This window comes from Eublepharis macularius, chromosome 4 (genome assembly GCF_028583425.1).
Source record: "Eublepharis macularius isolate TG4126 chromosome 4, MPM_Emac_v1.0, whole genome shotgun sequence".
In the NCBI taxonomy this organism is placed as follows: Eukaryota; Metazoa; Chordata; class Lepidosauria; order Squamata; family Eublepharidae; genus Eublepharis; species Eublepharis macularius.
In genome coordinates this window covers 132,605,355-132,620,699 of record NC_072793.1, presented here as the reverse complement: position 1 = coordinate 132,620,699, position 15,345 = coordinate 132,605,355, and the positions used below count along the sequence as shown (strand labels likewise).

General features: G+C 42.3%; 1 protein-coding gene across 1 annotated transcript in view; it reads left to right on the top strand.

Moving 5' to 3' along the window:
• Positions 1–15,345, top strand: part of ITPR1 (inositol 1,4,5-trisphosphate receptor type 1) — a 282,814-nt gene that overhangs the window by 251,540 nt on the left and 15,929 nt on the right. The window contains exons 54-55 of the mRNA XM_054975949.1: positions 1,798–1,963; positions 3,091–3,251. Of these exons, the coding sequence (XP_054831924.1) occupies positions 1,798–1,963; positions 3,091–3,251 (327 nt within the window). The remainder of the gene's footprint in view (positions 1–1,797; positions 1,964–3,090; positions 3,252–15,345) is intronic.

The following is a 15,345-nucleotide window of genomic DNA, read 5'->3' as shown; positions in this document are numbered from 1 at the left end:
GAATGTTGTTGTTGTTACTGAATGAATCAAAGTGTTTTTCCATGTTAAAAATCTTCTATATCGCTGTACAGTGTCAAGTGCATAGAGGTTTGAGTAGTTGACTTCATTTAAGGGTAGCAGAAGTGCTAATGTTTCTGTGAGTTATTCAGACATGCAGTTTTTAACCATCTTCCTATTTTAGTGCACAGTTTCACCAAGTAAACTATGTAAGAAACTCAACATTTCAATATAATACAATGCATAAAATAACGCATAACACACAACTTAACATCTGGAGGCAGCAGCATTAAAATATGCAGTGGGCCATAAGTTAAGCCAAAAGCTTGATGAAACAAATGTGCGTTAGCAACCTTCTTGAAAGCCATGAAAGGGGGAGCAAAATATACTTCCTGAGGGAGAATATTCTACATTGCTCGTGCTGCTACAGCAAAGGCCCTGTCTTAAGCTGCCATCCACTAATCCTCTTGTTGTTGTACAAAACAGGGCCCCTCTAGATGATCTCAGTGTATGGGTCAGCCTGTATGTTGAAGGCAGTATTATGTCCCAACCATTTTAGGATTGCATGGTGTAGTGGTCAGGGTATTGGACTAGGACACAGCAGACACCAGTTAAAATACTTTCCATAAAATTTACTGGGTCAACATGGGCAAATCATCCTCTCTCAGACTTACCTACCTCACAGGATGGTTTTGAGGATAAAGTTGAAGTGGGGACAACTATAGATCCTTGGAGGAAAAATTGACTAAAAATACACTTTAAAGGGTTAAAACTAGCACTTTGAATTGTGACTGAAAACAAATTGGAAGCTAATGCAATGTGGTCAGGCTAGATGTAGTGTGTATTAATAATGCCTAATCCTGGTTTGGTGCTACATGAATGAGCTTTGTTCTAGTTTACCCTCCCTTTCTTCCTGACTGTGTATAATACAAATCAGTTAGTAACTTTCACTTTAACACAAATCTTAGTTGGTAGTTACATCTGAATCAGCAAACTGTGACTTGGGCCTGCCTTTCAAACCAGGCTTACAAACCACGCTTGGAAATAACCTTGCTGTAAAGTTCAAGCCAACATTTGCTAGATTGGGTGTAACAGCAAGCAACAACTTGTGCTAAGTGTAAATAATTGAATTGTAGCACATGAGGGGAAGGGGAGGAAGCAGCAATCTGAGATAAAAAGCTCACTCATCTATTCCAAACCAGACTGTGGCCTTATGGTAGAACAACCCTTTATGTGTAATTGCTTCTAATTGATTAGACCCTAGTGAATAGTAAGGATGTATCAGGGTTTTTTTCATTTTATGGAAACACAAACGCTTGAAGAGGCAGAAAATAAAACTACTTTGTAAAAAACGGGCTTTTGAGATTCAGAAGTTGACAGTGAAGAGATAATTAAGTTCTGTTATTTGTGCAAGGCCTTAGCAGTAAGCCCTTACGAGGTTTACTTTCTATGACTTGTGAATAACATTCTGACCATACAAAAAATCTGTTATGACCATAGCAGTTGATACCTGCAGTAGGAAAACCATTTCTTTTTTTAAAAAAATAGTGCTCTTGCAGTAATTATTGACAGTGTTTGTAAGGCCAGAGGTAGGAAATCGAAAGTCTTCTGAGAAAGGGAGGGAATGCCCAGTTATTCCCCTTCCAGCATACATTTACATATGCAGCTAGCTGCACTTCTTCATAGCATTGCTTTTTTCCTTCTCTGTTTCACTTACCATCACTTAGTTCTCTCTTCCTTCCATCATATCATATTTCACTATAAATTTGTTCACGCATCTGAAAATCATTTATATTTCAGGAACCACTTTTTGCTGCAAGGGTGATCTATGACCTTCTCTTCTTCTTCATGGTGATCATTATTGTCCTCAACTTGATTTTTGGTGTTATTATTGACACATTTGCTGATCTCAGAAGTGAGAAACAGAAGAAAGAAGAAATATTAAAAACAACTTGCTTTATTTGTGGTAAGTGTAAAAGCAAGTGCTGTAAAACTGGTACATCTTCTAGTTCGATACAAAAAATTCATATTCAAAAATGGAATATGTCTTTGGAATACTGCAAAGTTAGTAAAACCCTTATTGTGTCTCCAGTTAGATCATTATTTTGATTCTCAGCTCTATCCTCTTGTCATATAATGAAATTTTTAAAAAGTTGGGGTATATTCAGACATCCCTCCCTAAATTTAGAGGTGATGTTGCTATGGACAGGCATTCTCCATATCTTGGTCACATGTACATTCTTCTCTTTCAAGTCAGTCTCAGATGAAACCTGTTCTTTCTCCATGCAATGCACAGTGCTAATTGGCTGGAAAATAGATAGATCACTGACCTACTTATCCCATATCTGAGCAGTTTTCAGCATTTAAAGAAATGCAGCTTTTCATTTTTAAAATAGAAAGGGAAATTGAGGGTAGATTTAACTGAATATAGTGCTTTAAACACTTAAGAAAAGTTAATTTCAAGTGTAGCCGTGTTGGTCTACAGTCAAACAGCAAGATCCAGGTCCAATAGCACCTTAAAGACCAAGTAGACCAATCTAGTTGATCTTTGAGTTGCTATTGGACCCCCCACCTCCCACCCTTGGGTCTTGGACTAAGAAAAAGTTAGCCAAATTGGAGCATGAGGGGTGGGACAAGAAAGATTACTGAAAGACAGCCTTAGGCACACGGTGTAACTTCTCTTGCTTCTAGTGGATGGATAGTGGGCCAGTACAAGTTGAAGCTCCTGGTAGACTTAGACCAAAGGGACAGATTAGGGTTGCCAAGTGGCCTCTATCATCCTCTCTCATTAATAGAGAGGCTTAATGTCTGAAATGGACAGTTGAAGCTTTTTGTGGCGTGGAGGAAAGTAGTATCGCCTGCTATTTGTTGTAGATCACGCTGATATTAAAGGGACAGCTAGAGGGACAATTTAAAAGTTGGCAGCCCTAGGTCAGATGCCTTCTTACACATGCATTCAGTCCTCTATATGTAAACAGGAAAAATGCACCCCTAAATGTCTGTGATTTAATTGTATAAATCTTTGTGAAGTAGATAGTGCTGTTCTGTTTTTAAAAATTCATTAATGACAATTTGACTGTGTTTTCCTACTAGGTCTGGAAAGAGACAAGTTTGATAACAAGACAGTCACTTTTGAAGAGCACATTAAAGAGGAGCACAACATGTGGCACTATTTGTTCTTCATTGTCTTAGTCAAAGTAAAGGACTCCACTGAATATACAGGCCCTGAAAGTTACGTGGCAGAAATGATAAAGGTAAGCATGGAATATTGTTCCTGAAATGTTATTCCAGCGGGCTCTGCTTTTGACTAATCAAATGAAGCCCAATTTCATACTGTTGTGTAAGACTTAGGAAAAACAGAAAAATACACACACACACTAAAGCCACAATTCCAATACATTAGACACATCTAATCACTGATTAAACATAAGGCATCAAAAAGTGGTAAACTAGGAAATATTGTCTCATCTAGATGACAGTATTTTCCCTTACCATTATACCCTCTCAAACTCCCTGCCCAGCTATCATAGTGTGATAACCCAGCCCAATGTAATGGCTGTTGTCTGCATTTTTAACCCCCACCCAAAGAACATCACCATTGTGCGCTCCAAGCTTGAGGGGGCAGTGACCATTCTGTAAAGAGATGGACTGTCTATTTGTTTTTATTTTTTAAAAAAGCATGATGCATTTTATCTCTAAAGGAGCTTTTTGTAAATCTTTCAAAAATGTGAAAATGGTGGGTGAGAAACCAGGGTTCCTTGCAGATGGTCATGGCTAGAGATGAGCACGAACCGGAAAAATGGTTCATGGTGGTTCGTATTTCATTGTGTTTCATGAACCACGAACCGCCATGAACTTGCCCGGTTTGCAAACTTGTTCATTTGGTTCGTACATACATCACTTCCAGTATCTGCAGAAGGTCTGCAGAAAGCCCCTGCCCCCTCGCCAGTTGCCTAGGTTACAGATTGATTGGCGCCAGGCTATCTGCAGTGATGAACCGAAAAACGAACCAAACAAACCGCTTTAAAAATCATAGTGGTTCATTGCGGTTCATCAGAAATGAGCCCTGATGAACTACTGGTTCGTGATGAACTTTGGTTCGTTTATCGGTTCATGCCCATCTCTAATCGTGACTTTTTGAAAATTATGGCAATGGAGCATCCACACTGGCATTTTCCTCAATTTTTTTCTGATCCCAGAAGTCAGATATGGCTGGAAGAAAAAATACTGAAATTGGTGGAGTACAGCTCCCTAATCCATATGCTCCAGTTTTGCTTAAACTGAGCTCCACATTCTATGCATGTGAACTGGAAGAGTTGCCTTTGTAGCTTGGGAGGAGGAGGTCTTTCAGGAAAAAAATGCATGGTTGTTTTCACGTGGGATTCCAAATTGTGACTGTTCTTGGGTCCTGAATAGAGATGGGCACGAATCGGGAAAATGGCAGTTCATGGCGGTTCATGGTTTGTTGTGGTTTGACGAACCACGAACTTTTATGAACTTGCCCAGTTCATAAACTGGTTCATTTGGTTTATGGTTTGTCATTTCCAGAGGCTGTGGAATAGCCTCTTTGACAGTCAGAGATGCCAAACTCACAGGGAGTCTTCAGCAGGCTCGCTTCCAGCCACCCTCCAAGTTTGGCAAAGATTGGATTTTGGATGTCCAAGTTGTAGACCCCCAAAGCAGGTGCCCCCAGGAAAGTTCCATCAGATATAATGGGAGCCACGAATGCCAATTGACTTGCATTGGCTCCATTTCAATACATCGCAGCATCAAAAAGTTGCAATGAAAACGTGGGATGGAGTTAGAGAATCTTCCTCTGAGAACAGAATGATGGCCCCCAGAGTGAAATGACAGTCTCTGAGACCAGCTAAACTGCTCTGGAGGGGGTTAAATAGGAGATGGGGTGTGGGAGGTAATGTGGGTGGCTGCATCAGCAAGCGGTTGGGATGCCGAGGCCTAGTGGCAAGGAATTCCCAAAGGGGGGGCACAGAGCCTCCTGGAACGAACCCAACTATGAATAACTGAATCCCTCTGCTGGGATGCAGCCACGGGGCAGCAGGCACTGGTAGACTAGGGGATGGGAAGACCCATAGAGAAGGAGGTTAAGATTCCCCTTGTGGGTTGGGGAGGTTCATTCGCACCTAGCAAGGACGTTAACCTTAGCTTGGACAGGGCTTGGCCCCTGAGGCTGGCAGTGGCACAGAGACTGGTGTGGGGTCAGAGCTCTGACCCGCCACCCAGGCACCTTCCCAGCCAGGATAAATGCTCTAAAGAAGAGTCCTCACAGGAACCCACTAGGCTTGGCTCCTGAGGCTGGCAGTGCCATAGAGTCTAGGGTGCTCAAAATAATAATAAAAGCCCCTGAGCCTGGCTGTGGAAACTGAAATCACTCTCCTGAGAGATGGGGGTTATATATCCTTCTGCTGTCATAGAGCAGAATGAGAACTCTCTGATTGGCAACCAGAGATGCTTATCAAGCTTTGGAGGGCTGACATTGGTGTTCCCAGGGCTGCAGGTGGTCTGCAGAAGTCCATCCCGCTTGTTGCCTAGGGAATAGATTAATCGGTGCCAGGCTGTCTGCTGTGACGAACCAAAAAACAAACCAAACAAACTGCCCTAAGAATCATAGCGGTTCGTTTCGGTTCATTAGAAATACACTCCAACAACACTGGTTTGTGAACCAAAAGAACTGACCCGGTTCGTGATGAACTTTGGTTCATATTTTGATTCGTGCCCATCCCAAGTCCTGAAACGGCAGTTCTCACGCATTCTTTCCTTATCACTGATCTTTCACTTCTCCTTCAGTTCATGTGTTTCCTCTTGAGAGGGAAATAAAGGTGTTGCTTGTATTTCCCCCCGCCCCTCCCCAATTAAGTGGGTTACCTCTGATGGGTGGCACATGACCTAAACTTCTGCCTCTATGTACCCCTCTCCCCAATTCTCTGCAGCTGTGCCAACCATTATATACAGAGCATCTCCCAGTGTTTTTGCTGTTTGGTGCTCTCTGCCTTTCATAGTCTCTGTATCACCTCCTCATCCATCCTGTTTGTCATTGTGTGCAAGCACACCAGGTGGATAGACACACACTGTTTACCTATAATGTACTTGGGAAGGAGGTGAACCATAGATTCTTTTTTTCCCATCTAGTATGCAAAGAAGGCCAGCCACCTGTCCTGGGGGAAGGAGAGATTGAAGCCTTTTCCTTGCTTCCAATAGATACAAGCAAAGTCTTTCCCCTGCCTTTGTAGTACTTGTATATCCTGAGGCCGATGGAATACCTCATGGAAAGAAGACCTGTGCTTATACAAAGTCAGAACATCTTCATAAAAACAATGAAAGAATGTATTGATTGGAAGAAAATTGAAATGCTGTGCATAAAAACACCAATCAGAACTATCACATTTAGTGGAAGGATGGATAACTGTCCTGGTTGGGCAATATGTAATTTACAGTGAGATCCTAAGCAGAGTTACTCCAGTCCAAACCCATTGAGAAACTCTGTTTAGGATTTCACTGTTAGATTATTTACTGAGTCACTTTCTCCCTTCTCTGTCCCTCCAACTTCCGGGGAAAATGAAATATACCAGAATAAATGTTTGGGTTTAGAGCTTCTACTGTGTTTCTAAACAGGGTGTGGTACAGATTAGATTACGATTAGTAAAGATATTCCTAGTTGATATCTGATCAGTGTGTTAGGAAGGGCTAAATTCATTTAAGGTAAATAGTTGAAGATAAATGTTTTGGTCACAGGATTCTTAAATAAGTTCCAGTGTTTCTTGCAATGATCAAGGTTGAGTGCTTCCTGTATCTTTTATGGTTATTAAGACTCTAATACGTTTGTATGATAGTGCCAAAGGCACAGAGAAAATTATTATTTTTAGCTGTTACCGTTGGTTTTTGAGGCTAGCTTCCTAGTAGAAGGGAGATTCTGAAACAGTATGTAATGAGATAAACTATTCAGTTTAGCAGAGCTGTCAGTTGGTATACTTTTCTGAATTCCATTTACGTTTTTTTTTTAATTGTCCTTTTGCAAATCTGCTTGGAAACCACTGAATGCCTTAGGTGGAGGCAAAAATCCATTTGATCATTTTTAAACCCCTTTTTGTTGATTAGTGGGCTGCGAGACTGAGGGAGCTGTGGGCTTTCTTCCTCATGGGTCATGAACCTTTTCCCCTTGGAGGCAAGTCCATCTGAACACTGGCCTCCATTTTGTGTAAAAGGCAAGGAATTCCCTTTTAAAGTGCAATGTGTATTAACTTTTAGGGAATATAAATTCCTCCAAGATATCTTATGAAGTAACACAGTGTTAGTTTGGGGTCATTGAAGCCCCGTGTCCTAGTTTTAGACTTCCTAAGAAAGAAAGGAGGAAGGCTTAAAGAAATCTTGTGAGCAGTCACCTGACAGAGGATTAACAAAGTGAGGTGGTAGAGCACATTACTGTAGGCATACTCTCCCACTCTAATATATGCTTCCCCTGTGAGCTCAAATTACTAATGCTTGAGAAATTCATTGTAGTGCTGGGATTTAATTCCTTCTGTGCTGGTGATGGAATGTTAATAAGCTATGTCTGTAGCGTGCATCAAACACTTTTTTGAGAAGCAGTAGTGTCCTTCTTGCCCAAACAACTGGATTTAAGATTATGCCTGCTGTAACCTTTTGTGATGTCTGTCAGAAACACAGGAATCTTGATAAGAAATCAGGACTTTGAAAGAACTATGCTATGGACTGACTCTTATGATGCTCCTTGTTGGGCTTGCCTTGACTGAATGATCCAGAAACACTTAATGCTGTGTAGCATTTGTTGAAGATAAGGTGTGGACCTGATCAGGGCTCCAAGGGGAAATTACTGTGAGCTTCCTGCAAGCTTTCAAAGCAAAAGTGGGATATAAATATAATATTAACTATCAAGTGATTAGTGAATGCACAGGCCCTACACACATTTATTCTCTGCATGAGTATCTTGTAGGGTCCTAGTTCAAAAACAACAATTTATTGGCTTCTGATGAATGGGAAGAGAATGGGATGTCTTTGCTGTGGGTGGGTTGTGTTGTTCACTCTATAAAAATTAATCAGATGTGTGATCCTGTGCTAAAGAAGAGGAATAAAAATAGCTGAAAAGTAAAAGCTTTATAAAATTCTGATTTATGGGATAGTAGCTTGGCTAGTTTGTGTGAAGGGTTTCAGGAACACTTTTCTGCTTGAACGTTGGAGCCACTTCATCCCTAGAGACTTTTTAAAAGCAATAATAACTGTCAGGGCTTGTCGCTGTCTCCGCTGGGCAGGGCCCCAGCTGGGCCAGCCCTGACATCAGAGGGGCACCAGGGATACTGCAGGACCCTGCTCTGTGGAAGGACAGGCAGTATTCATCACCCAGACTCCCTCTCAGTCCACTCGCTGGCCTGCTCAGCCTGGCCTGCTTACCCTCTGCGTCCTCCATCATCTCCTCCTTCCAGAACTCTCCTCCAAGCCTCCACTCTTGCATTGCAGTGCTCTCACTCCACATCATCACTCCTTACTCACACCCACCACCTCAGAGCTCTTCCTAGCCACCTTATATAGGGTTTCCTTTCCCCCGCCCCACCCTCCTTCTAGGCTTGTTCCCTCTCCTGACTTGGCCCAGCTGTGCCTTCCCTCAGGTGTTTCCCTCCTACCACTAATCCCTTCCTGGCTTCCTTGCCTTGCTGGCAGGGTGGGGCTGAATGCGAGCCATCCCCAGCTGAGGTCTCCTTGGCCTTGCTCACGAGGAGCTGCCCCAGCTGGCTTCTGTGCTGTTGAGTATGCCTGGCCTTGCTCACGAGGAGCTGCCCCGGCCAGCTTCTGGGCTGCCTGTTCCTTGATGCTGGGCGGGGCTACCCATCTCCTCCCCCAGAATGCCTGTGGCAGCTGCACCTGGGGGCCTTGGCTCCTAGCCACTCCTGAGCCAGGCTGCTGTCCTCTAGCCAGGGTGTGGCTCTGGGCTGTAGTAGCTGCTTCTCCTCCTTGGCAGGTAAGGGCTCTGTTTGGGTTGTTGCTGAGCCCTTATTCCCCCTGCCTTGGCCCTTTTCCTCTAGCCTGCTTAGCCCCCTCTCTTCCTCCTGGAGGGTGGGACTAGCTGGCTTCTCCCTGCTCCCTCCAGCCTTCTGAGGCTTAGGCCTTTCGCCCCTTCCCCCTGGAGTATGCAGGTTCTGGCTCTGTTTGCCAGCCAGAGCGGTTGAACTGTTGTCTCCCGGCTGCCCCCTGCCACTGTCTGTCAGCAAGTCCGGGGGCTGGGCTGCTGACCCCGGACAATAACAACAAAATGGAGACTACTCCATTCAGCAGATAAACATCTACTGGTGGTCCCTGGCCTTAGGGAGGTTCGCCTTGCCTCAGCCAGGGCCAGGACTTTCTCGGTCCTGGCCCAACCTGGTGGAACCCTGTCTGTGGAACCCGGGCCCAGTCAGATTTATTATCTTTCCACCAGGCCTGCAACACAGAGATGTTCCACCAGGCATATGGACATTGAGGCAGGTGGGCTGAAAAACTGGCCACCTACCAGCGGGGAGTATTGCCCCCCAGATTGTTGTCATCTGGTAGCTGGCCACCCTGCCCCACGGATGTGTTTTAATGCTTGGGTGATGTGTAATATGGGCGCGAATGTCCGTTTTAGGCTTTGACTGATGTTTGAATCTAATTTATGCAATTTGTTTTTAATTGTATTTATTACTGCCTGTGATCTGCTCTCAGCCCGCTTGTAGGGAGAACAGAATATAAATTGAATAAAATAAAATAAAATTTTTAAAAATCTATTAAAATATGTGATTGTGGGCAATCGTATCCCAGGCAGCAGCCATTAGATGTCCCTGATGTTCATACAACCACATTCTGTATAGCACTTGCAATAGCAATTGATTCATTGAGGGTTGAAAAGAAAACTTCCCAGATAGCATGCAAAGAGTGGGGGGATTAAACCTTTCTCCCACTGCCTGGAGTCAGAAGCAATGCACCTCATAGCTCTGCCACTCATTGCCATCTCATTCTTCTGCATGTGTGAACCAAAGCTATAGAAGTTCTACAAGTCAGAATAGATTCATGGGAGATGAAATATATCAGAGTAGGGAGGGTGGTTTAATAATTATTACTGCCCATGATACATGTGTAAACTTCTCCTGTTTCATTGTGGGATCTGTTCATAATTCATACAAGTTTCCACTATACTTCCACTATGAAGCTGTGAAAACCTGAATTCCTCCCAGAAAGGAGAGGGAAGGCTGATTTCACAGATGTTAGCATGTCTCACACTTGCAACACCTGTAAAATATTGCATGGAAACCATGTGAAAAGAAAGTTGTGCTTTCTTAACAAGCATGTGCTGCCTGGAAAGTAAGATCACTTGATATGTCTAGTAGGTGATCTTTTCAGACTAATTCCAGAGGGGGAGCTGCACTGCAGCCCAAACAACCAAGTCTTGTAGCACCTTAAGTGCTACCAAATGTATTGTGCCATACGTTTTTGTGATCCAGAATGTACTTCATCAGGTGACGAGAGTTACCTCAGATGATTAGAGATGCAGACATATAACAGGAAGCTTTTGCTAGTGCTTCCTGCTCTCCCTGCTTCTCCAGAACATCTAAACTGGAAATTATCTTTGCAGTGAGATGTAAATGCTCAAAGTGTAGAGGAAGGCTTTTAAGTCTCAGTGTGGGAGGAAATGTGAAAGCTCTTTTTCAAGTGATATGGAGAAATGATGAAACAGGAAGCATAAAGCAATTTTCTGTTACGTTCCCATCTCTGAAAGTCCAGAGTCATTCAGAGGCTGGATTGAAATATTCTACAGCATGGTTGCAAATGGAAGGCACGGGCTTGTGGTCAGGGGTTTCACGAAGATGAGAGAAATGCTTAAAAGCATTTTATCATTCAAGTCAACACAACTGTAAAGGAAATAATCACTAAGCTCCAGGAAGCTTAATTGCAAGTATGGTAATTTCCCTTGTGATTTGATAGATCCATGTGAGAAGAACATTCAAATGTCCTCATACCTATGTGGAGTCTATCCATATGGCGGCCTCATGAGCTTACATCTGCATGATAAAATATATTTAAAATCAGTAACATTTTTAGCAACTGTTGGACCAAAAACAGCATGTTTGGCCCAGAGACCGTATTAGGGGAGAGGGTGGTTGGTTGCGCCATAGGGATGACCAAGTACCAGGACTATGCTGTTGTTTGCACTAGGAAGGTCCCACCATCACTTGTTTAACTGCCTGTTCTCCCAATTTTGGCATTTCTGTTGGATCTGAGTAAAGAAGGAAGCTGAACACTCTTTATAATCGCAGCCTTTTGCAGTTATGTGGCACAGTAGCTGATTGGCACACTGCAAAGAGCAGGGACATAAATTTGGTTTCAGTTAACTAGATAATAAGACCTTGGACTTCGCAAGGATTAATGAGGGCTAGCTTACAAAAATGTTGGAAGCAAGGATGTCATTATCACTGTACCTACACATTGTATTGGATTTGCACACTACTCAGAATAACTGTAAAACTAACATATTTTATTGGACCTAAAGTAGTAATGGCTGTTTTGTTAATTGAGAGTGTAATTTGCCCAATTCTTCTCCTGGACAAGTTCCCATAAAACAAATGGCACCTTTGTATGCCCAGTTAGTTAGTTTCCATGAGTCTTGTGCAAGGCTTTTCACAAGGTATTGTGCTTGAGTATTTTATTTTGTTCAGCTGTGTCTATCTTTGGTATGCATGTGACACATCTTTAACCAGGAAGGACAGCCATCATTGTGCCCATGCAGAGGAAGGACAAGTGACTAAAATTATCATCAGTTCTGATTATAACTGGTGCAGTGTCTCCATACAATGTGTGTTGCCAAATGCCTAGATAATTAGTTCATGTGATGACATAGTTAAATAATAGCAGAAGCAGGGGAAAGCTATGCTGTACATTTAAAACCAGGTCACAGGGCTGCTAGAAACTGGGTGTTGTCAGGCCTGAAAGTTGAATTTACGTAGATAATTTGAGGGTTGGAATAAACAGCATAAGAAAGTGGGTGTACCTGTACATTAGCCACCGCTGCTGAAGGAAACAAGTCCATCCTATTGACATCTAGTATGTTGTGCCCTCTAGAGGCACACCTAGTGCCTACAATTGTGATGGATTTGAAGTGGGGTTGGGGGGGGTGTCTTCCTGTTGTTCAGTCATTGCTTCTACAGTTTTTAGAAGAAAAAATAAGGTTCACATTTTAAAGCTCACATAATCAAATGAATAGAATGCTGAACTTGGATATGAGAAGGCCCAAGTTCTGATGTCTGTCTCCAATCATGGATATACTTGTTTGCCTTGGAGCAGGGCAGGTAATTTTTGTCAATCACCAATTCATTGTCTGTCATTGAGAACATAAATTATCCTCTTCTGCTAGTGGTCATGAGGATTAATGGAACTAGAACAGTAAAGACCTCTTTGCATTAAAATAAATCAAGCCGAGATATTAATGAAGTCTACAGAGTCTTGCGGTGGAAACCCTAAGGTGAGCTTTTGCTGTGGTAGCACTGAAGAGATTTAGTAACTGCAGCCTGAGACTGTATTGCTGTGTCTGCCTCATTGCTGTAAAGTTCTGATTTATTTGTTCACTTGGCCCTTTATCCCTCACTGACATGTGGGCTTTTTTTATCTATTACATTCAGGCACGTGTCTGTTTTTTCAACTATGACTTACTATGCTTCCCACACATGTCAATTTCATTTTAAACTTTTGCTCTTACCAGCTGTTTTCATGTTTAGCCAGGAAACCTGAATATTAGTCCTTTTTCTAAAGCTGTTGGTGCTTTTATTTGATTTGTACAAAAGTGCATTTCCTTTAGGCAGGAAGGGGTAGAATTCAGTAGGTGGGATCCAAACATGCCATTATGCCCATGCAAGGCACTTCTTCACACATAGGAGAATTGAACCATTTCCTTGTGCCTCAGGGACAGCTGCCCTGCAGTGTCTGCCTGACTTAAGGCAGTGCAGGTAGCTGTAGAGGGAAGGGTGGGGCTGCAAAGTTCCTAGGCATGTACAGTACACATAGCCCTGTGGATCTCAACTAGTATTATTGGCCATAAAGATTCTCTGTTAACCTAATCAAAAAGAGTCCAGTAGCACCTTTAAGACTAACCAATTTTATTGTAGCATAAGCTTTTGAGAATCAAGTTCTCTTCTTGATTCTTGAAAGCTTATGCTACAAAAAAAATTGGTTAGTCTTAAAGGTGCTACTGGACTCTTTTTGATTTTGCTACTACAGACTAACACGGCTAACTCCTCTGGATCTGTTAACCTAGAAAGACAAGGATGAACAAACTGTAATACATGGCAGTATTGAACCTTCAGCATTTGTTGGATCTACAAATATAGCTATCAATGATAAAGAAATGTAGAATGATAGCAAAGAAAATTCTGTTAAAAATGTGGCATCTACAATTACACTCCTTTCATTATTAATAGATCTGCATTATTGTTGCACTTCATTCTGCTGTTTCCAGAATTGGGTTAGGAAGCAGTTGCTAGAATTTTTTAGATTAAAAACACATCGCCTATAGATTTTGGACTTGCATTTCCAATATATATGGTCTCCTTTCTTTCTCTTTTTTGACTGAATGTACCTTGGAGGAGTAAGTTTGGGGCCACTTAACACATGTAGAAGCTACCCGCATACCTCTGATAAAATGAAAACATCAGAATTGATCACTGCAACTCTGGCAGGTTTCGCTTGTGCTGACTGGCTAAGAGCAGTTCCTCTGCCCCTGAGTGAAAAACAAGTCCAAAAGGGATTGTGAGTGGAGTAATGACTAAGGATTGTAATAGAGAGATAATAAGTGAAAAACCAATATTCTGACCCCTAGAAACTGCTAAGAGAGACTTTTTGGAATTTGTGCCATTTGCAAGTTGATTTTCTTGCAGTCACAAATGCTAGAAGTTTAATTTTTAAGAGAGCTCAGATTTTGAAGCACTACCAAAATCAGGGCTGAAAAGTTCAGAGGCTCCATGATGGCTCCTTAGTCTAAACACTGACCCTGAGGCTCTACATTACCTGCTTTGGTCATGTGCTCTTTAGCCACTGCACAGTAATTAGGGTGGAGTTCATTACCAGGAGCAGGTTGTAGAGTATCAGCGTGCGTATGTGTGTCTCCTATAATGATACATTTTACGCAATCCCTGGCCAATTAATTCCAGTCCAGCTGCTCGTGATCTAATGTGTCCTGGTTTACTTATGTAATCCTATAGAACCAAACAAGAAGGAGAACTAGGTTAGCGGAAGGGGTGGCATTGTCATAGCATGAAAGGCAAGAGGGAACCTCCTTTGGGCAATCCTTCAGTAGTTCTTCATCACCAGTTATGTAAAAGCTGGGCAGTGTTTGCTTGTAACGAGAATTACTGCATCATGGGAAACAGCTGGTGGCTGTGAATTTCCCTGTAGCCACCGAACTATTTTGAAATATATATATATATTTCTTCTTGGCATAAGTTCCTGCTCTGCCTTCCAGCAGGCAGGATAGCTTAGAGAGGTCCCTACAGTTGCTTCATCTTCTCCTAATACAAAGCTGTTGCTACCTGGACAGATTACATTTCCACCAAGACAGACAGATGGCTGTATTGTTTTGCCACTTTCTGTACAGGCATTCTGTACAGGCAGTTAAAGGTGATTAATAAGAAGACTAAAATAAATTCCAGAGGAAGAAGCTGACAGGACTTTTTCAAATGTCCTGGCTTTGAAGTTAAGGGAGAAAATGAACAAGTGTCTGTGCAATTTTCTTTCTCAACACATTTTTCCTTTACCAGATCTAATTAAACAAGCCCCTGTCCCACATGACATGACAGTAAATTGCTAGTGGTGCAGGAGGATTGGGAAGATCTCCCTCTGCAAGTGTCTTGTGCTCATAGTTTGTTAGATCCATTCTAAAGTTCTTCAGTTTGCCTGGACACTTCAGAAGCATTCAAATGAGTTAAATGTTAAATTAATCCAGGCTTCTGTGATGCCTGTGGAAGTTTTCTTCCCTTTTGTTTTCTGAGCAACATCATTTCTAAATCTTCAAAGTGTAGTAGTTTGCGGAGGGGGGGCTCCTGCTGTTCTTGGTTTTTAAAAAAACGGTGGTTTTAATTCTACCACGGATGTAACTTCATAACCAAGTTGTAGATGAAATTTTAAGACTCGTAACTATGCTGGAGGTATGATACGAGACACTAAGCCCCGAGCCCAGAGTTCAAGCAATTTTTGTCAAACAGAGAAATATCAGCTGCTATTCTCACTTTGTTTGTACTTTTAAAAGGAGTTCCAATTTTACTGCACCCTCAAAACACACACAGTGCTAGAGCAATATGGAGAGGCCTTCAACTTCTTTCTACG